Source organism: Centruroides vittatus, unplaced genomic scaffold (assembly GCF_030686945.1).
Source record: "Centruroides vittatus isolate TY-2023 unplaced genomic scaffold, ASM3068694v2 contig_546, whole genome shotgun sequence".
NCBI lineage: Eukaryota > Metazoa > Arthropoda > Arachnida > Scorpiones > Buthidae > Centruroides > Centruroides vittatus.
This window is the reverse complement of record NW_027122322.1, coordinates 1,030,960-1,056,480: the sequence shown is the minus strand read 5'-3', so window position 1 is coordinate 1,056,480 and position 25,521 is coordinate 1,030,960. Positions and strand designations below refer to the sequence as shown.

Here is a 25,521-nt window from a genome sequence, read left to right as displayed (position 1 = left end):
GTTCCGGGTCACACATTAGGAAGCTGTGTCACCCTTGAAAGGAAGCACGTCTGTGGGAACAGTTTTAACCATCTCTTAGATGATTTTTCTCTCGAAAATTTTTTTTTGAATAAATTTTTTCGTCAGGCCCAGGCTCACACTTTATTTTTCTACTGTACACAATTTAAAGAATTTTTAAAATGTGTTCATTGGTCACTTGATGTGATAAATCATTACATAAGATAACCTTTGTAGTTATATAAATCAAATACTATAATATAATATAATAGAAGGATTAGAAGTACAAAGTAATCTAACAATCTTAATGTTTGTTGTTAGTTTTTTGTCCTAACAATGCTAGGCTTATCTGCTAGTATAAAATAATAGCAACCTGACTTCATTCATTTTCATCATTATTATTATTATTAGTTTTTTATTTTTGTTCTAATGAAATAAAATACAAAATCTTGATAGTCTATTAATAAATTTTAAACAGGAGCATTAAACCTGTAGTGAGATATTTCAGATTTCAGAACCAGGACAACTGGAAACTCAAAATCTGATATTTATTTGTTTTCCAGGATAAATAAACTCAAACAGAACAAATACACCAGAAATAAATGAACTCAATAAAATCATCTAGCATGCTCCATAACCAAAAAAATCTTTGTAATATTTTTCCGTTATTCTTTTTCCATCTACTTTTTTATTATGCTGTGACACTTTACATTATAAACTTATTTGTTAGTTTGTTAAAGTAAGTTTGACCAAAGAAAAGTTTATTTGTTCATATTTAAAATGCCTAAAAACATTTTCAAAATTTGAAATTAAAAAATGTTGAAATAAAGAATTAATATAAAGTTTTAAAATTTTATTATTTTATTCATTTTTATTGCAAAATTCACTCACTCAATCCTTTCATTGATGGATTCATTTTTTTCTCAACTAAGTGTACTGATTTTTTATTTCAAAGTACACAAGAGTTACATCAAACTTCAAATGATCCCCTTCAAAATATGACCCTTGTGAGGTCACACAGTGGTTCCAAAGTTTTTCCACTGGTCATAGCAGAACTTGGAAGTCATTTTCTGTAAGAGTGTTTAGTTCATCTGTTACAACTTGTTTGATGTTGTTTTCCACTGTCCTGAAATGATGACCTTTTAACTTGGATTTTATCTTAGGGAATAGGTAGAAGTCACAAAGCTAGGTCCAGACTGTGCTAGGGAGGTTGAGGGAGTGTGGGGATTTTTTCTTGGCTAAAACCTCTCAAATTGATAGTGTTGTGTGAGAGGCACATTATCATGGTGCAGCATCCAATCTTCTGCAATGTCGTTCCAAGACATCTTTGTAGAAGGCCTGATTAACTGTCTATCCTAAAGGTAAAAATTCTTTGTGCACAATTCCAAAGCTATAAAAAAAAAAAATAAGCATTGTCTTTACCCTGGATCTTTGTGTCATCTAAACACCAAGTTTCTTGATAAAGTGGCATCTCCATAAGCCTTGGTTAAATCTGCAAATGTCTCAATTGCAATTTTCTTGAGTTTCATGCAAAACTTTGATAGCATAACGTTCGAGATTTTTCTCTATTTGAAATGTAACAATGTGTTAAAAACACTATCTTACACAACAGAGATTGTGCACGTTTGACTTAACTGATCAACATGAAACAGCTAAGATATATAGCAATATAAAAATGCCAATTAATGATGTGTTAAGCTGCACAGTCATTGAATAAAAATTCAGTATACTTACTCTTGGGACAGACCTTGTATGTAAGATGTATCTTTACTATAAGAGTCAGAAATTAAATAAAGATTTAATTTGCTAAATTTTCATTAACTTAAGATATTAATTAATTTTAAAGAAATATATATACTGTATTTTCTTGTTTCGAAAAAGCACATTTTACTCATTTTTACTTGTCTGAAGTAGAGATGTCTTTTAGAATCAAAGATATCTTATATTCACAATCAATAGTCATCAAAAGTTTAGCATATGCACTAATAGACACTTTTGACTATATTATGCAATGATCACATCACTTCAGATGAGCTTTGTTAGTAATGAACATTGAACTCTTTTTCAATGTTTAAAATGCTTTGAAAACATTATGATATAGCATTAAAATATGGAAATAGTGTTTCCAAATACTATTTCTTATACATATAATTGAAATAAAAGAAATACAGTATATTAAAATTATTATAAATATATTTCATATTACATATTAAATATAACATATTAACTATTTAAAGAATTCATTGTCCTCCTGGATGTATCAATACCAAAGGTGATGTTTGGGGAACAATTATATATAGAGAAGATTCGAGTGTTTGTGCAGCTGCAATTCATTCTGGAAGAATCAAAAGTAATGGCGGATCTATTTACGTAGTCAATTATGGAATGTACAATGATTTTATAGGAAGTGAATTAAACAATGTTTTATCACATAGGTATAAATAAATACTTTTTCAAATTATTGATTAACTATATATAAAACTGATTAAAAATTTATTATTACAGATAATTAAAACAGTTAATATTGAAGATTTTAAATTTATTTTAATGCCAACTTAGCATTTTTAGTTTAGTTTTGTTTCTATAGTATAATTATTTAGTTTATATCTTTCTAATTACAATTTATTCATAATTTTTAAAGTAAATCATTGATTAATGATTATTACATTATAAAAAAGCACAATAAATAAATACGAAATTGATAATGTTGCTAAATAACATTAAAATGCTGATTTGGCAACGTTTCAACAATAATAATTTGTAAGTATAGATTATATGTGATGTTGTAAGAGAGAATTTTATTGAACAAAAGTATTAACTTATATTTAAAAGTCAAAACTGTTGTTTATTAAAATATTTTTATTTCTAATTATTGTGTCTAGAATTTAATATTATTAATTATGCTGTAGGTACTAATTGAAGACAATAAAAAATATTTATCTTATGAATGAAAGGCTTGATATTAATATTAAAGAAGTAAGAATTATAATAATAAAGAAAAAGGTTTTGATAGAGCAGGATAACAAAAATGGTTCAAGCCTTTTAGCCTCTAATGATGATGATTATCTAGTATTTGAAAGCACTTTAATCCAGAAATGATTTCAACTTGAGCACCGGGGTGAAATCTACACTCTCTGGAACCTGTAACTGGCATGTAATGCATATATATTGTATCCCTGTTAGATGCCAACCCGCACCTATCTCCTCCAGCACACGACCGCACATGTCAGGCAAAACCCGCTTCGGTGGAATGACATCTGATCCCAGCGAATAACATACACTCCACCCAGGAAATTCCTTAACCAGTTGACCCGAAGAAGAGCAGCGGGCTTGTTCAAAAACGTTTGTCGCCTGCGATATACAATATATACGCGTTACACGCCAGTTACAGGTTTCAGAGAGTGTAGAGCACTTTAATTCTTTTCGTAAACTATTCTGATCCATTAAAACATTTTTGTTATTATAATTATAAGTGAAAATGTTCTTTATTAAACAGTTTCTAAATCTGTTTTTTTTTGTTTTAATTTATAATAATAATTTATTTAATTTCATGTATAGAAACTTTAATAAAATCAATGAATTTTATGGATTAAAATTTATTATATTATTGTTAAGTTAGAATTAATTGTTGTATTTTCACTGAAATGATCCTTTTCGTAATACACATATAATTACTTATACAACTTATAAATAAATTATTTCAAAATCTGAATTAATAGGATATGATATAGTTTGTAATTTCAGTATTTGTTTATGACATTTTGATTAATATAATATTAAAATAAGTTTATTTTTTATTTTTAGTTATTTACCTAAAGCTAGAAGTTTCCAATTAAAAAGTATTTCATCCGTCAAGGTTGATTTCAGAGATCGGATCATAGGTAATATATAATGCAATTACAAACATAATTTCAAACTAATACGAAAACTATATTGTATAGTATGCTGTAATATTTATTATAATTTTATTAATATAAAGATATATTAAATGAGTACATATTTAATTTTATTGATAGATTATTGTCATTTCTAATTATTATTGATGCAAGCTTTAAAATGTCATGTATAATAATAGCTATTTCTTAGAGAAAAAAAATTTATTAAAGCATTATGATTTCAATAATTATCACTATCACTAGGAAATTTTATTTTTAGTGAATATCAAAGTATTTTTGTTTTTTTAATTTGAAAATTTGGGGATTATTTATAATACTGTACCTGTTAAAACTAATATCACTTTTTAGTAAATGTTTAAAATTTTTTTTGTAACATTTATTTACAGTTTATAAATTGTAATTACTTAATAATTAAAAGATTAGAATTAAAGAAAAAATAGAACTCAACAATAAAGAACTAATAACTATGATATGTAAGCTTTTTAATAACTTTAATCTCAAAACATATGTAAAGATCTTGACTCTTCAATTATAGAAACAAGTAAGTTCAATGTCAATGAGCAATTATTTATTGTGATATCGTCACAATGCCAGGTTGAAGTTTTTGATTGTATTTTTAATTAATTTAATTTAAAATATATACTCTCCACCTCAAACTAATAGTGGCTTGCCCTTGTACAGCATACTTTTCCTTTAACAATAGAATGGTGCCAGTCATCTATCTAACAGCTTGCAGGGGAAAATTTATGAATTGAAATAACATGACTTCTGGTTTGCATTAAAAGTTTGTATATAGTTAATCAGGGACTCCTGCCCCTAATGTTTCTATATCTGGCCTCATGTTTTATCTATCTTACTTTGTTCTCGAGATTTAGGAAAGACGGACAGATGGTTGAACGACTGGGAATTTATAGGTCTAAAATTTTTTAAAATTGCAGCGCAAAAACAATTTTATATATACAGTATTTCAAAATTATTTGTTTTTCATAATAAAAACAATATCAAAATAATTCAATTTAAAATTATTCTTGAAATTGATGAATGTATAATTTCCTTCTATTGTTGAAGAGTTGAGAGTTTTAAATATATTATCTTGTTATAGAATGTAATATAGAATATATTATAGAAGATTAAACTCATTGAAATGTTTAGTATTATATTTATTTATGTTTTATTAAATTTTACTTTCTTAACTATTAGATTATTACAATTTAAAGTAATAAATAAGAAAATAGATATCTTTCTGTTAAGTTTATTCTTAAATTTACTTTTTATGATTTTAAGGTTGTCCACCTTCATGGGATCAGTTTGAAGAATATTGCATTTTTATCAACAATGACAAAAGATCATGGAATGAAGCTAAGCATATGTGCCAAAATATGGCTGGACAACTGATTACATTAAAAAATGATATAGAAGAAAAATTAAAATCTTACTTACAAGAAAAAAGTACGTTTTATTTTCAGAGAAAGGAATACAGTTAATGTTAAATACTAAATAAAGTTTTAAAATAGAAGCAAAGTTAGAATGTAGCTTAAAAATGGTTCCTACTATAATCCCACTTTATGGAACTTAAACTTATTTATAGAAATCAAACATGATTCTCTTATCAATTACTCTGTAGTGGTTTCTGTAATCTGACATATGTTGGACCAGCAGGTGTTGGACCATGCTGGATTTTGTATGTACATACTTTACTGTAAAATACACAATAGGTAGTTTATTGTATTAATCATGATTGTAACTGTTTTGCTGACCACATGTACAACAAACAACTAGTAACTGATAGTATACACATATATTGAGTCTCTCTCAATTGCATAAATGGACAAATGGTAACATGAAAATTTTGCATGTGCCACCTTGCAGAATGTCAGATTATGGACATATCAGACTGGCAAGTAATGGAGTATAGAGACACTATTGTATTTTGAGATTATTACAAAGTTTAGAGTGAAAGCTATTTATATATTCTGCTAATAAAGATTTATCTTCAGAGTTCTTAATAGAAGAATACTTTCTGATTTATTTAAGCTCATAACTTTATAAAAAGTTACTAGATGCTAAATTTTCAATTTTAGATATGTTTTTAGTTTGAAATAAAACAAGATTAGACATTTTAATATATTAAAAACATAAAACTCAAGAAAAATTCAGAGCAAAATGGATTGGTATGCTTTAAAACTATACATTTCACATTGCATTAAAAGTTTAGTCAGAAATATACCAGATGATCATAATTAAAGTATGGTATTAGGTGATATTTAGCAGTCCAAATTCAACCAAATTTGGTGTGGTGACATTTCAGGACAGTCAGAAGACATTTCCATAAAATAGAATTTGTACCGAAAATCACCACTATGCACTTTTGACACTGCAAGCAACAAACAATTTATTTGTTCAAGATAGTTGTGCTAGACAAAGACCTTAGCAAGGATACTGCTCAATGTAATTTCCATTGTGAGGTGTAAAACCTGAAGTTGAAGAGTAGTGTGTTCAATGGTTGATCATGATCATTGATCCTTGGTGATGCTTTTTCACATGCAGTGTGATACTATCTTTAAGGCTACCAAATATGCAACATCCTTGATAAACCACACTTTTTAAGTATTCCCCACAAACAAAACTGCTTTTTCATTGCTTACAGTGCCAAAAGTGCCTTAGTGGCAAGTTTTTGTACTAAGTTTTTATGGAAATGTCTTCTGAATGTCCTGTGATGTCATCATACAAAATTTGGTTGCGCTTGGACTGCTAAATATCTCTCTCTAGATAGCACTGATTAAGGATACTTTAATTACAATTATCTAGTATTATTTCCATTTTGAAAGCTATTTATTTTTAAAATATGATTTGTATAAAATACAAATGTGAGAAAATTATTTTTTCAACAATGATGTAGTTACTAGAAATATTTTAAAGTTACACACAGAAAAGTATTTTGAAAATAAATTTCATATCACACTTTTTGATTTGTATTTTATGAAATTGTTAAAACACAACAATATGATAATACAAACTAACATAAAATAAAATTGTTTCAAAAAATTACGTACACAGAACCTCTTACAGTGTGATAATGCATAAATATCGACAAATGTTTTCAAACCCCCTCTGGACTCTACATCAGGTTCCAAACCATTTCTAGATGGATGTTTGATTGCTGTTAAATATCAGTTTGATTCATATGTCATTTAAATATCAGTTTGATTGTAGGTTCAAAAGGATTTACAAAAATCCACATCCCGCATACGCAACAAGTCAGCCCATCCATGTATAAGAGGTGACTAGAGTGTGCTGTGAATTAACTCTTGCCAGGCCAATGACAAAACCATCTCCTCTTTAAAATTTATGTACATGCTGGTGATGGAGGATTTAAAGATGTGCATAGCCTCCAACCATTTGAGGTGTTCAATGGGAGGTGCATCGTGGAGGAGATTTGCCTGGGTGAAGTCTGTTACTATGTCCGGATTGGTTACATAAGTAGCGAGGGCTGTGGAGGTTCTCCCATGACAAATATTCACTTTATATTCTTGTATTCTGACGCCCATGGATAGTTCAGTAGAGCCTATATATATCAGACCCCTATCGCACCTATTATCCCTTACAGGGACACTATAGATTCCGGGGCATCTGCTGGGGTTAGGAGGGTCCTTCCCATTACGTAGGATGATGAAAGTAGTAGGGCACCTCCTGAAAGCAAGACGTAGCTGGCACTTCCTGGCAACCTTGGCATATAGAGATCTTAAGTACGGGTTGTATGTGATGGAGATTCATTCTATGTCTTTTGGTTGGTTATCTGCAGGCTGGTCCAATTCCCATGTGTTTTCTGAATATATACATTGATGATGATGTATCAACCTATGTATACCTTTGTGATACTCGTGTTCAGTGGCTAAGTGGACTATATACACTAGTTCAGTATCACAAACCTGGATGTTAAAAGAATGTGTAAAGGCTCTTCTGATTAAGGCTCTAAAGGCTGCAGTCTTGTGTGTAACCGGATTGCAGGACCCAGCAGGAATGTACAACAAAGTAGTTCTGGGTTTATGATATATTGAAGTGTGGATGTCCGAGCTTTCCACTTTAATGTTTATATCCAGAAAGTGTACTTTGGAAGGGTTAGATTGTTCTATTTTCAGTGTCAACCTGTAGGGGTTATTATTAAAAGAATCGACCAAGGTTGTTACATCCAGTGCGATTTTCCAAAAAACGATGATGTCATGAATATACCTCTTATACAATTGGATGTTGGGGAGGAATTGAGAGAGGACCTTGCTCTCCAACTGCCACACAACCATTTCACACGGGTCCCCAGAAACCAGGTTGCCCATGGGGACCCCCCTACCCTGTGTGTAGATATTGGCATTAAACTGGAATACCAAATTATAGAAAATTAAATATGCCATTTCTAGCACTTGGTTGTGTAATGTGTGGTCCCTGACAACAAAATAAGATGTCCCTGAGTGCACAGAAAGCAGGAGGAAGCTCAATGGAGGGGTAGAGAGACTTAAAGTCCAACACAGTGATGTAACAGGAGGAGTTTTGTTTCGGGAGGATTTACAAAAAACCACATCATGGTTTTTTGTAAAACCTTTTGAACCTACAATCAAACTGATATTTAATGGCAATTGAACATCCATCTAGAAACAGTTTGGAACCTGATGCAGAGCTCAGAAGGGGTTCGAAAATGTTTGTCAATATTTATGCATTATCACACCGTAAAAGGTTCTGTGTAGTAATTTTTGAAGTAATTTCAGTGTGGTGAGTAGTGAGTTATTTAAATAAAATTGTCTTAATACAATAAAAAAAACAAAAAATTTATCATGTAATGAAAAATATTAATTTTTGTATGAAAAAGTGAAAAGCTGCTTTTGAAAAAAGTAGCATATTGAAAATTTCTATGATAATGTTATTCATTGTAGAACAGCATAAAATGTGGTTGTAAGCTTCTTGCCTCTAAAAAAATTAATTTAATAATTATCTCAATTAACCAGTTGGTAGAGATATGAGGCTTTAAGACTTTTATTAGTGGAATGCACTAATAAAAGTCTTATTTTCTCAATGTAATCTTGATTACTTGGCTACATTCTCATATCTCTACCAACTGGTTAATTGAGATAATTATTAAATTAGCATAAAATATCTTTTCTTCTGTTATCTGTGTTTTTAATATAGTTTTATAAGTATGGTAATTGTATCATAATCATTGTAATATAGCTTATGAAATTATCACTTATATTTCTAAATCATTCTAACTGCTGTAGTTTGATAGTTTTTATTTGAAAGTATAAGCAACACACAGAAAAAGATATGTATTTTTAATTGATAAATAAAATAATTGTTAGGACAATTTTAAGTTTTTATAATTTTGTATGATAACTAATGGTGGCATATAATGGCCCATAGAAAATTGTGATGAACGGAAATAAAACCTTTGCGTAACCCATCTTTCCGTGTCTTTGCAATTTTGAAAGCATGACACTAGTATGCAGTTTATAAGTTAATGTCTCAAGCATTAAAATATTTTCTATTACACTTCATTGCGAATATAATTTTAAAATAAATAAAGAAAAAAATAGAACATTTAGCTGGGACTGCCTAATCTTTGAGTGGAGATACAAATGCTTATTGAATGACAAAATTTTTTTTATTATATAGCTAATTTCTGTTTTATTTATAAAATAATAATAATAATAAAATGTATAATAATTATACATGACATCTTATAAATAAAGATAACAGTAAGAATCAAGAATATTTGCAAACAATTAACTTTTAATCATTCATATACTGAATAAATATATTGCTGGAAAAGTGTGAAAGGTATTGATTGATTTGAAGTTCTTTGTTCTGGTTTTGTTTTTATATGTTAATCTATATTTATATTTTCCAAAATGATATTTAAATAATTTATTGTTTATACATTTTTAAATAAAAGCAATTTGTTTATATATTCAATTATTTGACAGTAAAAAGAAAAATATTTAGAGAAATTTTAATACTTTAGAAAAGAATATCTGTTCTTAATTCTTTCATTATACCATGAATGAATTTAACAATTTCATACAAATAACAATATACAATTTTAATAAAATATTACAAGTATGGTATATTTTAACATTATAACTTATGTTTAAAAATTATAAACAAAAATTTTATCAATTTTTTTATTTTTTGTTTATAACTGAAATTTTAGAAATTCTTCATATAAATTTTAAATCATGTTATAAGAAGTAATTTGATTTGTTAATATAAAATTATTATTATTATTATATATTTAGAATTAAAAAATGCATGGATTGGTTTGAGAAGATATGCTGGTAAATTCAAATGGGAAAATCAAGATAATTTAATTGAGAATGGAAAATGGTCAAATGGAGAACCTAATGAAAAAAATGATTGTGTTTCTGTCAGTGGACGCAGTTTTAAATGGAAAACGTCAAATTGTAATCTACAGTTACCATCAATCTGTTTAATAAATTTATTTGGTAAAAGGAAAGGTAAATTTAAAATTTATTAAATTAATAATATATTTATATAAAATTCAATAAATAATTTTATAAAGTATGTGAAGAGATTATATACAAATGAATTTTATAATTATATTACTTAGTTAGTTTGAATTAAAAAATTGTGGAAATTTTGCTTATTGATGATAATATGAGTTATTTTGTGAAAAAAATACTTAAAATTTTATAGCATAAATTAAAGATATTTTTACATGAATATCAGTGTGAGAACCGAGGGTTAAGCTGGGAGCTCGACCCCGCTTATCGGCTTCCCTGTCGGGGGATGGCCGTAGGAGGGTGTGTCGTTCTTATATTGTCGGAATATTTTTATTTTATTGTTTATTCTCTTGTCACTTTTGTTTTTATTTTATCTATTTCTGTACACACGATTTTTTTTTTTTTTTTTAAATTGTAAAATATTATTATCATTATCATATATATATTTTTTTTTTTATCGTATATATGTTATGGCAGCACTGTGTTGGCGGTAGGCACGCTATATAAAGTGTGAGGGGCTGGCAACGTCCCATTCTGGTTCTTGGTGTTTGAGGAAAGAACGATTTTTCACGACTGCTGTGTGCATAGGGGTGAATAGTCTTCCTCTTCTTTGTGTGTGTGGAAGTACCTGGTCTTGGTAATCCGTTTCCATCGGAGGGAGAAATCAGAAATACGATATAAGATTTAGACAAGCGAATCGGTTGCTGGTTTATAACCTCACGGAGCAAATAGTTTTTTTTTTATTTTGAACCGATTAGATATGTTCAACTCTTTGTCTTCTCGCCGAAGGACTTCTGTGTTGTGAACCGCCTTGTGCTACGTGTGCCAACCTTGTGGAGACGTTGACATTGTATGTAAATATCTTTTTGTACATAAAGTTAGTTCTAAGTGTATCTCTCGTTTGTCTCCATTCTTTCGTGGTAATCAAACACCCACACCTGCGATCTTCAACCCTAAGGATCTTCGCAAATCCCACAAGGGTAATTTAGTGTAGTTGGGAGGGTTGGTGAGGTTGGGATAAGGTGTCGAGTGTACTCGAGGATGACGTGCATTGATCATAGAACAACATATTTAATAAACTAAAATTATACAAAGAAAGTACAAAAATAGAAGATATAATGCAGAATAAACAATTAATAATTCTGTTAGCGCGACGTTAATTAATGCACTCTCGTCGAAATACCGTCTCGGGTCCCATTTCGATAGTTAATTCTTGTAACTACTCTACTAACTTATAACTATTCTACCGAGAGAGAGGACCACATCCCACTATATGACGAGAGGTTTGATAGAATTGTGGCTGTACGCCATATTTTTGTACATATGTATTTTAGATTTAATTAGTTTTAATAATTTTCTCTCTTTCTTAACCCTTCTTTCTAACTTCCTTTGTTCATTGTTCTGGCCTTTGGAACGGGGGTTCCCACTCCCCACCCACCAGGGGGCCGTGTGGAACAAAGAGTTCGAGTGGAGGACGAGTCAAATCTGGGTCACGAAGGGTCACTTTTTCCCCGGCCGGACATGAAGAAGCACGGACGAAAACGGCGAGCTCGTGAGACGGAATTCTACGAGGGCCGAATGGAGAGCCGTGAGGTGAGGATCTGGATTTTCGAATCAGAGACACCGAAAAGAAATTATAGTAGAAGATATTTAAAACATTGACGAACCCAGAGACACGCAGAATAGAGCACCAGCCAGCATCGAGTTCAGCGAGAACAAGGGTACCCCACTATCCTATCAATTCTTCTCATTTTCTTATCTCTATACTTTTCTATCCCTAGGTTTAAGTTAGTTAAGGATCGCGTGGGTTTCATTAGTATTGTCGGGCAAGTAGTTTCCAAGAAGGTAAGCTACTTGGGTTATTGTTACTAACGGACAGTAAGAGAAATTGGACCGAGGGAATCCAAAAGAACTCATCTGTATATATTGTTTATCGCGAAATTAAATTTGTTTTAATTGAATTCACGTGTCTGTGTATTCCAATCGCGCTTCACACTTCACAGAATACTATCGTACATAGGATCAATGTACAGATCGTTGCAAGCCAGACTAAAGAATCACAAATATGACATACTAAAAGGAAACATCAATACTGCTTTAGCACATTACACCAGCGATCCGGGGTTTCCCCCTGTTGGGACCAGGCCATGCTATTACACAAGGTCTTTGACCGGCAAAATATTAGAATTTTAGAAGCGGTTGAGATCTACAGGACGAGCAGGAGTGGAACTTGCGTCAACACTGATATCATTCATGTATCAAATGCATGGAAATACTATCTAGACTCATAATATGCATCATACATGATACATCACAGCCATTTTCCATCTTTTAAAAATTTGCAAGGCAGCCACGTTCTATTTATAGAACGTTTTTTCTGTTTTGTATTTCCCGAAGACGGCCGATAAAATTAGTGGCCAAAAACCTTCTTGGTATGTATATTGAATATGATGGTAAATAGGTAAAACTTTAAGACTGAAGAGAGGTATGTCCAAAATTCATTCTCCCTTTATGAAAGAATATATATTGTTGAGTGTGGCTTCAGAGTTAAAAGCTATTACATAAGTTTTAGTAAACATACTTATGAGTGTTTTTCATGATAAATAGATAATATTAAAAACTTAATATAAGCAGTAATGGCTCATACTAATGTGGTTTTTCAATTGATAAATTTTCTGTAAAATTACATTCATCATAATGTTTATAATTGTGATTATGATTGAAAAAATTAATTTATTATAAATGTGATGATATTTGTATCAAATTGTATTAAAAATGTAAATGTATTAGTTAAGTTATAATTTTAAATACACTGATTTGTTTTTCTTTTTAAATTTATGTAGTAAAATGTAAACTACCATCACCTATTAACAATGGAAAAATAGATTACCAAAGTGCTACAGACAATGAAGTACCAGAAGGATTTATTTTAACATTCAGTTGTGATAGACTATATCATTTAATTGGCAATAATACTATAAGATGCCTTGAAAGTGGTAATTGGAACAGTTTACCTCCAAAATGTATAAAAGGTACAATTAGTAAGTTTACTATTAAAAAATTTATGAACTATATCCCCATATCTTTTTGTTCATGATTCATGTTTTATCAATAACTCTTCTAATTATCAATTTAATTTTATACTGTAATTGTAATTATAAAAATAATCATGACCATAATTAAAATAGTATATATTTCTTTTCTATCTGCTTATCAACAGCCCTATTTTTTTGTAAATTATTCAGAATTATTTGTCATTGTCTTCAAGATTACGAGGAATACAAGATAATTACAACTACTATAATTCTGAATATTTCCTTAAAAAAATAGATAATAATTTAGATTATTTTAAAATTACATTATGTTTTCATATCTTTTATCTTTAACTTTTATATATGATGAGAAGTATATAAATATTTTTTATATTAGAACTTTAATATTTTGTGAAAATTAGCATTAAAATTGGATTTTAAACTATTTAAGTAATGATTAAGATCATTAAAATAATAATAATAATAAGCTTTTTACTCAATATAATGCTGATTTTCTTCTTCCCTTTAGTTTTTCTCTTTACATTTTACAAATATTTTCATAGCAGTTTTATTTTGATACACTTTCTATGTTTAAATGAAATGATATTACTACAGTCAATGTTTTTGATTAAAGGTCCAGAATAGAAAAATAAATATCTCATTCAAATTTAAAGTTTAGATTGAGATAAGGTGTAAATGAATTTATAAATTAAGATATTTGCAAAGATATCTTAATTATAGAGTCATAGACAAAATGAAATGGAGTTATCTCTGAAAATATTGAGCTAAAAGTTGTAAAAGTACAGTATGTATTTTTCCATTATTATTACAAGAAAAAATTAATTAAAATGTAGGAATAGAAAAAGTATAAAATTATTACATTTCTTATTTTCATTAGATATTATTGAAATTACTTAAATTTATATGTAATTATCTTTAGTCCATGTTTTACATTTTTCTACACATATTTCTGAGAAACATCAGTTTAAATTTTGCTGCTTTTTTTCTGTTTAAGATTATTTTCTACCATTGAAATCATGCAATATGCATTATTATATTTACTTTTATTTTAAAGTAATAAAACTGATTGCTTTAGTATAGAGGGGGTGCTGCAGCATCATAAACATCCCCTGAATATGCCCAATTGTGACAAAGTTTGGTAAATATTATGTAAACTGATGTAAAGGTTATTTTAAACTAAAATTATATATAAAGGGGACAAAGCTCAAGAATGAAGAGAAGAAAAGTAAACCAATAAAAGAGAATCAGAAAAATGGAATATTAGTTGGCTTGTCGATCAGAACATTTAATATCTAAACATATTTAGTGATCAGTCTTTGGCTGTTATTTTTTACAAGGGGAAAATTTTTCTACACTGAACATTTCAATTCCAAAAGTTATTATTTCATCAGTATGATAGTCCTAGGTTTACTGTCCATCCCAATGTACAAAGGAACTGAAATTTTGTCTGTCGAAACAATCAAAATTTATCTGTCATTTATTCTTTGTTCTTCATCTTAATGATCTAGAAGCACCCCAAGAAGGTCTCCAAAAACTAGGAAAAAGTACCATGTCAATACTCTCAAGCCACCAGTAAATATCGCGCTTTGGTTATCCTATCTAATCAAATAATCTTGATGAATGACAAAACCGTATTATTTCATCAACTTTGGTGAAGTGTATGAAGTGACACAAGCCAACCAATACTGACCAGTGAAAATAAAACAAAGAATAAATGGGAAAAATAAGATAGAAACATGTGGTATGAAGTGTATCACAACTTAAAGTAGGAAAAAAACAGAAGAAAAAGTCCTTATTCTATTAGGAAGAAAGATAATTTAAATCCATTTTTTGTTTTTATCTTTCTAAAAATACTTTAATATTAAAGTAATGTATTTTAAATTAATTTTACAAAAGGATATGTTTTATATTTCTTTGTAAAATTAATTAAAAGTACAAATAAAAGAATTATTAAATTGAATTGTATGCAATATACTCTGATTAATTAAGGTGATAATATCTTTTACAATTTTCAATAATGCTTATTAATATATGAGTAATTTATAAATATTAATTTTAATTGACATGTTTTCATATCAAATATTTCTATTTCTATAGTAACAGCCTGTGAAGAACCACCTAAACCAGCTCATGGTATAAAAGAGATATCATACTCTCAATCCGTTGCTATTAGTAGAATTGCAGTTATAAATTCTGAGTAAGTTTGCTTTATACAATATTCATTTTACAATTATCATATACATGTATGAAAGCAAATGACACTTCACAAACATTTTTTCTGTTTAAAATATAAAAAAGTCTAGGTCTTTTATCTGATTAAATTATCAGATAAAAGAATTAATTGTAACTGCTGAATTTATTGAAAATAATAATTTAGATAATATAAGGTTTAGCAATAATTATATGAAGCCGATATCAATTAAAGCATGGATTGAGCAAAGAAAATGAATAGAAGAAATCCAAAGGCAAAGTTTATGTGTTCTTGTTTTTAGAAATTATAGGAGATACCACAATTGGAGAAGAATATGTCTACAGCATACAGAGGATGCTTTATAAAAATATTCTTAGGAATTTTAGACAAAGGAAAAGCTGTTTATTAAGTTTGTAATTGCAGTTTAAAATCAGCATATAGCATGTCCATGCATATTCCACATTCCCTTTCAAATTTTCTTTTAAACACAAATAACACTGGGTTATTTGCATAAAATTATTGTATTAAAAACATCAGTTATATCTAAGTTAGAGAGAATTATTTTTTTAATGCCTGTAAAATCTACATGATGCACATTAAATATTTATATAAAATTAAATTATATTATGCATATATATTATCTATAAATATTCATTACCAGTATAATATTTGTAGTGTCATAGTGAAACTTTTCCTATAGAAAGTTTCAAAAGTTATAAAATATCATTGAAGTATATGAAGAGGTCAAGGAAAGAACATCAAAGTTCACTTTTATGTGTTTGTAAACTAAACCTGCAATTCTGTAAATAATAAAGTGTAGAATGCAATGGTGAAGTCAGTTTAGTGAAAAAACAATCATAGTTCTCTCCAGAGCCATGTAAAGAAAATGAAGTTGTTGGAAAAACATAGTCTCTGGTACATTTGCAGAAAGAACAATCAAGGTCCAGTCACATAACTGCAGTAGCTAAGAAGCATTATTATGTAACAATGTTCTGTTCAACTGGAAAGTATAAAAGTCACATGACATAGTTACATGGAATGCAACAAAAATTTCAGTTTAGTAAACCAAAAGTGAATTGTTTGTGTGCCAGAAGGCTGGATGAAAGTATTTTCCAAAGCAACATAAAAACCAACACCATTTTATATGTTTGAATGCAAATAGGACAGGTTCAAGAATTACAATAAATTTTTACATTTATTTTATCTATGACAATTCTTTTTAGCATTGTCATAAATAGCTTTCTTTTTTCAAAAAACAAGGGAATGGAAAATGAAATCTGTGGCTACCCATACCCTACTACATCATAATGCATACAGTGGACCTTGGCTTACATCAAAACTCACAAAACATAATTCCAAAGGTGTTGGAATATTGAAAAATCTTAAGTCTGCTCGTATCCCGTTACCTGCGGCAAAATACAGTTTGCAAGCTGTAAAGCAGTTTGTGCCAGCAAAACGCCATAAATACTATGACAATTTACAACAATCTCATGATGATTAATGGTTGAATAAATACTTTTTTCTAATTGTGTGACTTTTATCTGCATTTTCAGTTTTAGGTTAAATCGATGTTGTAATAAAATCTATCTTCCGTAATTTAATTATTAAAGAATTTTGTTCTTTTTCAGAAACAATTAATTTTGTACATGAATCTACTTACAGTTTAGCAACAGATCTTCCTCCAACGCATCTTCCAGAGCCTAAGAATAGCAATACAGAAGATGCATTGCCCGCTGGATTCTATAAAGTGGGTACTCGTGTTAAATACAGTTGTGAATCTAGATATTATCAATTAGTTGGATCACAATCCCGAAGATGTACGAAAGATGGCACCTGGACTGGAAGGATAGCATCATGTATTCCAGGTTTGTGTCCATGTTATCATGTTGTTGAAATGTAATTAGCTCAGTTAAGTTTGATATAGCATCTTTTAATTTATACAATAGTGTTATACACTTTAAAATTCAGTAATCTTTCTTAAGAAACTTACTCGTTTTTCATGTGTTTTTCTAAGAAAATAAATTCATTTCCTTTATTTAATTAATTTTCTATTTATGTACACCTCATCATCAATAAATTAAATTTTATTTCTTCAGCATTCTATTAATTTATCATCAATACATTCAATTTATCAATTTAATTTACATTAACTATAATCAATATTTAAAATTATAAATAATAAATCCAAAAATGCAATATTTAATTAATGCCAATCTGTTTGGCATTAATTAAATAGTGTCAAACATTGCATAATTATTAAAATTACCATGAGATGGCAGTCTAACTGCCTACGTTTAGTCAAATTACTTTATATCTGATTATTAATGTAGTCTTATTTTAGACCAATAATATGGCAGATTGGCATTATTTAAAATTAACTGAATTGAGATGGTCTTCAGAAATGAATGAATGTTATTGAATGATTCAATACTTCTTACCATTTTTGCTTATTTTCACCCTGAAGACTTTAAGAGGGCTTTTTTTTTACCATACCCATCATAGGTGTGGCCTGGTGATGTGGGATGGGACTTGACATATCCAAGACAAACCACTGATGAAAAATTCTTGAGGAGTTGCTTACTCAGATTCAATCCTAAATCTCCCTGTCTGGTAGATTGACATATTACTATCTCAGCCATCTAATCACTTGATTTGATACTTAAAAATAGTGATATCAAGATTTTCTTTTTATTAATATTCATATTTATGTTTTTTTCTAAAGCTAGGTTTCCACATGCAATGATATTGGCACCTCTTGAGTTTTCGTAATTGGTACCAAAAAATATAGCCACTGTGTACTTTTGCTGGCACAGATTATTGTCACCAATCAAGTGGTGTCACCTAATTTATATGTTTCCACATGCCAGTCTATTGGCATCAGTAACCATTGCCTATGGAAACCTAGCTTAAGACAATAAAAGAACACGTTAGGATTCTAAGGTGCCTCTTTATCACGTAGACTAAAAGTGGCAAATCAAAGCTTTTCGAATTTATAATTTTTAGTCTACACGATTCATAGTACTTTCACTAATCTAGAAGTAAAGTTAAATTCAAATTATAGGATCTATACCAAAGCTTCTCAAACTGTTTGAAGTAGCAGGCCAGCAATAATTTTACTAAAGGTATGAGATCGGTATTGGTTCTTAATTATTCATATAAACACAGTCTATATAGGAATGATAATATAATAGATAAAGGTAATAACAGTGATAAAATAAGTGAATGTAATTGTTCATTTGCTCATTTGTACAAAGATTTTTTTTTTTCAAAGGTTTCCAGTTTGTAGCATGTTCAAAAGCAATTCAGATCTGTACAATTCAATAATGTTTTATGTTTTATAGATGGTGTTTACTTAAGTGTATGCATGTGGTGTACTGTATACTAGTTCCAGTGCTAAAATAACTAATACTTAAATACTTATCCAGGAACAAAAGATTAATTCGTTAAAAAAATGCAGTGATAATGTTAAATATATATCAACATCATCTCTAAACCAAATTTATAGTTAACTCAAACCAAATGATCTGCCAAACAAATATTAACTTAGCCCAATAATTTGGCAGATTATTTGGTTTGAATTAGAAAATAATAATTAATGCATTCAGTAAAATAAAAACCATTATCCAATAAAAGGGGCATGTGACAATTGCATGGTAATTCAGCAATAATATGTAAAGTTTTCTAACATCAAATCAAAATGCAAACTGCAAAAGCAATCTCGACAACTCATAGTGTAACACAACACCAATGTTTCTTTATGAGCCAACATGATGTAGGTGATTAGAGTACAGCAGCAATGCCTTATATAATGAAAAATTTTGTAAGAAAACAAAGCTCACTTTTTGTATCAATCTCTGCAATGTTGTCTTTATCCTTTACATGTTAGAAGTTAGTGTTAGGCTAAATTGTGTTAAATTGATTCTCTTCAGTTATTATAGTATACTGGAATAAGCTTGCACCAGATATATACATGTGCAATGCTGGAAACAACTTCTTTTGCCCATGGATAGATATATACAGGTTGTATGTAAGGTAATGGCAATATTTTTACATGTTCTAGAGGAGGCCTAGAGTATCTAAAATGTCCTAGAAGAATAGTCCTTCAAATGCATTGTTTCATCACTAGAAAGTGTTAAAGTTTAGATCAAGTCCTTAAGATACTGTTCTGCAGCAGTGCTAACTGCTGTGGAAAAACCTCCATCTCATTGCCCTTCAGCTTCTCTGCTGTACTAAAGAAAAGAAATGCAAGCAAATTCCTTTAAATGAATCAATAATTAAAATTTAGTTGATTATAATTATATTTAGAAATTAATGTTATTTTATTACATAATAATTTTGAATTATTATTTTAGCAATGCATGATAGTAATCAATTTTAATTTAATCTCAATTAAAACTGTCAGAGATTAAAACTAAAACTGTTATGATTAAATTAGGAAAGCATCCAATTTTTTGAGAAATGCAATCTCTCTTGTTTATGTTTGTTTTTACATTAAATTCATATTAATATTAGTTTAAATATATTTAATAAAACCACCATATTGAAAAATATATTAAGTTATATATATTATATATTTTAAAAGTATTGAATTAACTAACTAATAATTTTATTTTATTTTAATTTTAGTCTGTGGTCGTTCAGATTCAAAGAGAGCACCTTTTATTTTAAATGGTAATGCAACCGAAATTGGTCAATGGCCGTGGCAAGCAGCAGTAGCTCGAGAAGTTCCAGATTCAAATAAATGGTTTCTTTTATGTGGAGGAGCATTATTAAGTGAACAGTGGGTTACTACAGCTGCTCATTGTGTAACTAAAGGCGCTACAAACAGAATTATAGAACCTGATAAATTTAAAATTTATTTAGGAAAATACTATCGTGATGACAAACTAGATGATGATCTTGTACAAGAAAGAAAGGTACTTTTTCCACATTTTAAATATATTTATTGTAAGAATTCATGCATAAGTGCTACATATCTGTTAATGTTTATTGTTTAACAATGGCTTTACATTAAAACTATATCGCTTCTATTTTATAATTTCAATATCAAGAATTATTTTAAGACATAATTCAAAGCATTATTATTATATTAAAGAAAGAGTAATCTAAAAATTTAACTTATTTTCATTTTTAACTAATAGAAATTACAAATAAAGAATTCATAATTTTTAACAATGACCCAAAACTGACACAAATCTAGTTCCTGCCATTGTTATTGTTTGCTACAGCAAATAGCGCCAATGGCAGGAACTGGATTCGTATGATTTAGAACTAGTGCTCACTCAGGGACTAGATGCTTGTGAAGCCAGGTGGTGGCAGGAGGGTGCTTTTAATGGCTTCCAGGTGTAAAGAACAATGTACAGTAAGGACACACAGTGTGAAGTTTATGAAAAAATTTTCTAAGAGTGTTTCCAAGCTTTTCTCACACAAGGAAAAATGAGTTAGGGGCATGGGGTATGATTGGGGGCAGTGAGTATAAGTTTATTGAACCAAGGGGCTCAAACTGATATATATTAATTATGTCTGCTTCTATGCTGATAGAGCCCTTTGCAGACCAGTTCTATCAGCATGGGATATAATTATAAACATATATTGGAAAGAACTCATCAAAATGGATAGGATATAATTATAGTCAATTCATAAAATTTTAAGTGCTATAGTTTGTTATAACAGTTATATTCATAAACAAATTTTCTAATAATGGACTTTATTCTAATATGTTATAGGTTCAAGAAATTCATATTCATCCTGATTACGATCCTCATCTGTTTGATGCAGACATTGCCTTGATACATTTGGATGAACCAGTTACTTTGACAACAAGAGTGCAAACTGTATGTTTGCCAACCGGTACTACTACCAGAGAACATTTGGTAGATGGAAAACTTGGTATAGTGAGTAGGATTTTCTTACTGATTAAACTGATAATTCATTATATAATTTCTTTTAATTCACTTGAAAGTACTTATATTTGCAAGTAAATAAAAAAAAATTTGAATTTTCATAATATTGAAAACACTTCAGAAAATTATTCTATTAACAAGAGTAATATTTCAAACTATTGGAATTTGTGATCACTATAAATTAATTCCCTTAAGAGTTAAAGTGCAATCTGTTTAATAATAGTAAAAGATTTAAATTTTAAGAAATTATAATAATTTTTATAACAGCATGGTTAAATTTTCAGATAACTGGATGGGGTTTAAATGAAAATCAGTCCTATTCCCAACAATTACAGCAAGCAGTATTGCCGGTTGTATCTTACGAACGTTGCGAAAAAGCTTACGAAGATGCCGATCTTCCACTTACGGTCACGGAGAACATGTTTTGTGCCGGTGCATCCAAAATTAATTCGGATTCCTGTAGTGGCGATAGCGGAGGCCCTATGGTATTTGCAGACGATTCTGGTCGAGAAAGGAAATGGGTATTAGAAGGTATCGTAAGTTGGGGATCTCCCAGTGGATGCGGAACTGCAGGCCAATATGGCGGTTTTACAAAAGTTTTTAACTTTATAAATTGGATTCATCACTTTTTATAAATTTTTTATTACAATATACTTGATATGTTGAAGAATAACATCAGTTTAATTCTAGATGTTACATTTAATGGATTATTATAGAATGAATTACTCTATTTATCAATCAAATAAACAAATAACCATAAAATAAAATTTTTATTTTATAATTTTAATACAAGTAATAGAATAATAATATCCATGAATATGTATAAATATTCATTTACTCTATACAGTTATCAACTATTTTCCAAGCACCAACTGATGATGAAAATAAAATGCAACCACTGTCATTTGGAATCCAATTAGCTGGGCATTCTATTAAATAAACAAAATTATTTTAATTAATATATATGGTAAAATCTGCTTAATGGATGTATTATAAATCCATATTACAACTATTTAAAATAAAACTTATTACTTTCTCTTTTTCTTTCTGGTCCTTCTTCTTTGAAACTTTCAAAGCGAAAACTTTTCACTTTTCTAGAAACGCTGTAAATAAACAACAGAAAATATATTATTTTCAATAATAATATTTTCCCCAGGAGTCTTAGAATTTTAAAATAAGTAAAGAAACAAACACATCTATAGATGTGTTTAGTTATGTGTCAATTTATTCTTTGAGTCAATAGACTAAGTAATTGGAAATTTTATCCATCATTTACAAGCAATTTCTGCAATTGTTTTTTTTCCATTCTAGATATAAATAAAAATAGAATCTCAAATCAAATCTTGATAAATATTAATAAAATTGAGGGACAGACGATGCCTTGAAATAGCAATACAACATAAATTCTCTTTCAAAATTTGGTTAAATGTATGGCAAGATCATTCAAAGCAAGGGAGTTTCGTGTCATTCCGGAGCATGTACCTAACCTAAACTTTAGAAAATGTTTGAAAAAGTTTCTCTATTAATTTTTAATGTAAACTGACTTGTATTCAAATAAATCTTCGAGTTTATTGCCCATATTTAGCATCAACCTTTTTCATTAATTTACATTTTTTTAAACTGTTTATTTCAATTTTCTGAAATTGTTAGATGATCTTCAGTTTCCAAAACATTTTAATGAGAGGCTATAAAAGATGAAAAATTTTTCAGGATGCTCTAAACCACTTCTTTAGAGCATCTTCAAACAATAATGGGTCAAATTTTAATGGGATTGACACACAAACATCAACGTCTAAAGCAAGATTTGAAACCATGTCCTTAATAACTGGAAATAATTGTTGCTTAAATTAATGTTTTATAAAAAAAAAAGTACTCTTATTGAATCTTACCTCTTAGAAGAAATTTCTGTATTGGATCCGATAAATTCAGGATAAATTCCATTATCAACCACGGTGGCTTTACCCCCATTGTTGTTCAAAACTTTGGCATGAATAGCAGCTCTACAGACGGAAGACTCTTCGGTATAAATAGACGTGCCCCATACATCACCATTGGCTTCTTTACATCCGTGGGGACAAGTAACACTGGAAATTAATTCCATTTAAAAATACATTGCAAAGTAAATGTAAATTCTCTCAAAGTATTCACTTTTATTATATAAAATATCTAATTTACCTTTCAATGTGAAGAGGTTCTTTATTCAACTCTGTCTCAATAGCGATGTTATATTGATAGACAATAAGTTATATGTGTATACTAATAATTTGTGCCCAAGATGTAACATGGACTTCTCAAAATTTCATTTGTTATGTGTATGTGAAAAGGCTAACAATATCAGGAAAAAATTTGATCTCTTGTGTTTAAAGAAATGTTTGACGGAAAGTGCGATGTACATTATGTTTCATATGGCAACATTAAGTGCAATCTATAATTTGTATTGATTAATTGAGAAGAACTGATTGTTGACAACATAACCCCCTTTGTAACAGGTTATGCCTATTACGATTAAAGAATATTTGATTGATTATATAAAATAAACCATTTACACTTACTTTATCTGAGTATTTTTTCCATACTTCATTAAAGTACTAGCTTTGGTATGGCAATTTAATTCTCCTGTTGTTATTACTGAAAATATGGCAATTAAATTAATATTTAATGCAATATTGATGTTTTTTAATAAATACTAATACATAAATAGAGTTAATATTTTTGAATTGATATTTAAATTGAAACTTTTTATATTGGCTTCATAAACCATAATTTTTTTCATTTTCTAATTGATATATTAGGAAGTGTATTGTCAACAACACTGTTAACAATTTACCTTTTCTAATTTCGCATCTTTCTCCTTGGTATCCGGACGGACAAATACACGATCCGTCCTCTTTGTTACAGGTACCTCCATTTTCACAATTGCATCCTTAACTCGTAAAAAAATATGCATTTATATTTTAATTAATATATCAAGTAACTCTCTTCTTGGGTTTCTACATTAAAATAAATCATATTATTGAGGAGAACTTACTTCCATTGCACCATCTTCCATATTTTCCTCGAGGACAAGCTACGCATCTGTCCACTCCATCTTCACATTCTAAGCAGTTAGAAAATCGAGCACAAGCAGCTTCCGGAGGATTCCAGAAATGGCATCTTCAAAGCAGGAATTTAAGACATTTTAGTAATGTAGTTCTAAATCTTTTGAAATATTTGTTTTGTCTTTAATTAATGAGCCAAATCTTCTACACATGACCCGTTGGTATAGTCTGAACAGAATGAGTTAAAAGTCCATTGCACCCTTGTTGATCATTTTCAAGGTCAACGAGGGTGCAAGGGACTTTTAACTCACCCTGTATGTAGGCCTATAAACGTGGAAATATTTGCACTGGATTCAAAATATTATTTCATTAATCATCAATTAAGTAGTTGCATTCAAGGGCCAAGCAGATGTGATAGGGGCCTACTTAGTTCCTGTTTCGGGCCCGATACGAACAAGAAGATCCGACATTTTATCTGTAGTTTCCAATTTTATACATTATCTCTCTTCCTCCTCCACAGAATTATATATTGTTTATTTACGGATTAAAATAATAATAGGTGCCACCAAAATTCCAATAATTAAACTCACTGTTTAATTACGGCTTGAAATTTATAACCGGGACTTCCGCAATCGCAATTAAAAATGACATCCCTGCAATCGTCGATTTTAGTGGGAGCATCTTTGGGATACGGGAAATCGTCCGAGATAACTAACGAACACAGCAAAATAGTGGCAAATACTGGGGAGAAACATTTCCAATTATTAAATTTATTAAATTATTAAGAATTTAATAAGCCAATAACTTACTTTTGAAAATGAAAATAGACATTCTTGCCTCTTCCAGTTAAAAGTTCTTCTATCTTATGACGAGCTTCATGCAAATCAAAACAAGTTGAGAGTTCTTCGAAACCAGTTTGTAATATTTCATAATATCC

General features: G+C 29.3%; 3 protein-coding genes across 5 annotated transcripts in view; 1 reads left to right on the top strand and 2 right to left on the bottom strand.

Annotated features, from left to right (window-relative positions):
* The window catches only part of LOC136978571 (clotting factor C-like), a 56,746-nt gene extending 34,424 nt beyond the window's left edge, over nt 1–22,322 (top strand). The window contains exons 9-18 of one of the 2 annotated variants that reach the window (XM_067274294.1): nt 2,235–2,432; nt 3,802–3,878; nt 5,178–5,342; nt 10,175–10,393; nt 13,243–13,431; nt 15,550–15,649; nt 17,306–17,508; nt 20,270–20,559; nt 21,370–21,537; nt 21,831–22,322. In XM_067274294.1, coding sequence (XP_067130395.1) covers nt 2,235–2,432; nt 3,802–3,878; nt 5,178–5,342; nt 10,175–10,393; nt 13,243–13,431; nt 15,550–15,649; nt 17,306–17,508; nt 20,270–20,559; nt 21,370–21,537; nt 21,831–22,181 — 1,960 coding nt within the window. In that variant the 3' untranslated portion in view covers nt 22,182–22,322. Of the gene's footprint in view, nt 1–2,234; nt 2,433–3,801; nt 3,879–5,177; nt 5,343–10,174; nt 10,394–13,242; nt 13,441–15,549; nt 15,650–17,305; nt 17,509–20,269; nt 20,560–21,369; nt 21,538–21,830 lie in introns of both variants that reach the window. The other variant, XM_067274293.1, reaches the window with a different exon arrangement.
* LOC136978575 (coiled-coil domain-containing protein 50-like) overlaps nt 1,142–25,521 on the bottom strand; it is a 175,656-nt gene continuing 151,276 nt past the window's right edge. Inside the window, exon 13 of the transcript XR_010881248.1 lies at nt 1,142–1,155. The gene's annotated coding sequence lies outside the window, so the exon portion shown is untranslated. The remainder of the gene's footprint in view (nt 1,156–25,521) is intronic.
* LOC136978578 (limulus clotting factor C-like) overlaps nt 22,298–25,521 on the bottom strand; it is a 225,199-nt gene continuing 221,975 nt past the window's right edge. Inside the window, exons 1-8 of one of the 2 annotated variants that reach the window (XM_067274305.1) lie at nt 25,394–25,483; nt 25,175–25,325; nt 24,575–24,699; nt 24,374–24,469; nt 24,099–24,174; nt 23,436–23,630; nt 22,579–22,649; nt 22,298–22,475 (exon numbers count right to left, since the gene is read on the bottom strand). In XM_067274305.1, the coding sequence (XP_067130406.1) occupies nt 22,381–22,475; nt 22,579–22,649; nt 23,436–23,630; nt 24,099–24,174; nt 24,374–24,469; nt 24,575–24,699; nt 25,175–25,325; nt 25,394–25,415 (831 nt within the window). In that variant the 5' untranslated portion in view covers nt 25,416–25,483 and the 3' untranslated portion in view covers nt 22,298–22,380. Of the gene's footprint in view, nt 22,476–22,578; nt 22,650–23,435; nt 23,631–24,098; nt 24,175–24,373; nt 24,470–24,574; nt 24,700–25,174; nt 25,326–25,393; nt 25,484–25,521 lie in introns of those variants that run through there. The other variant, XM_067274304.1, reaches the window with a different exon arrangement.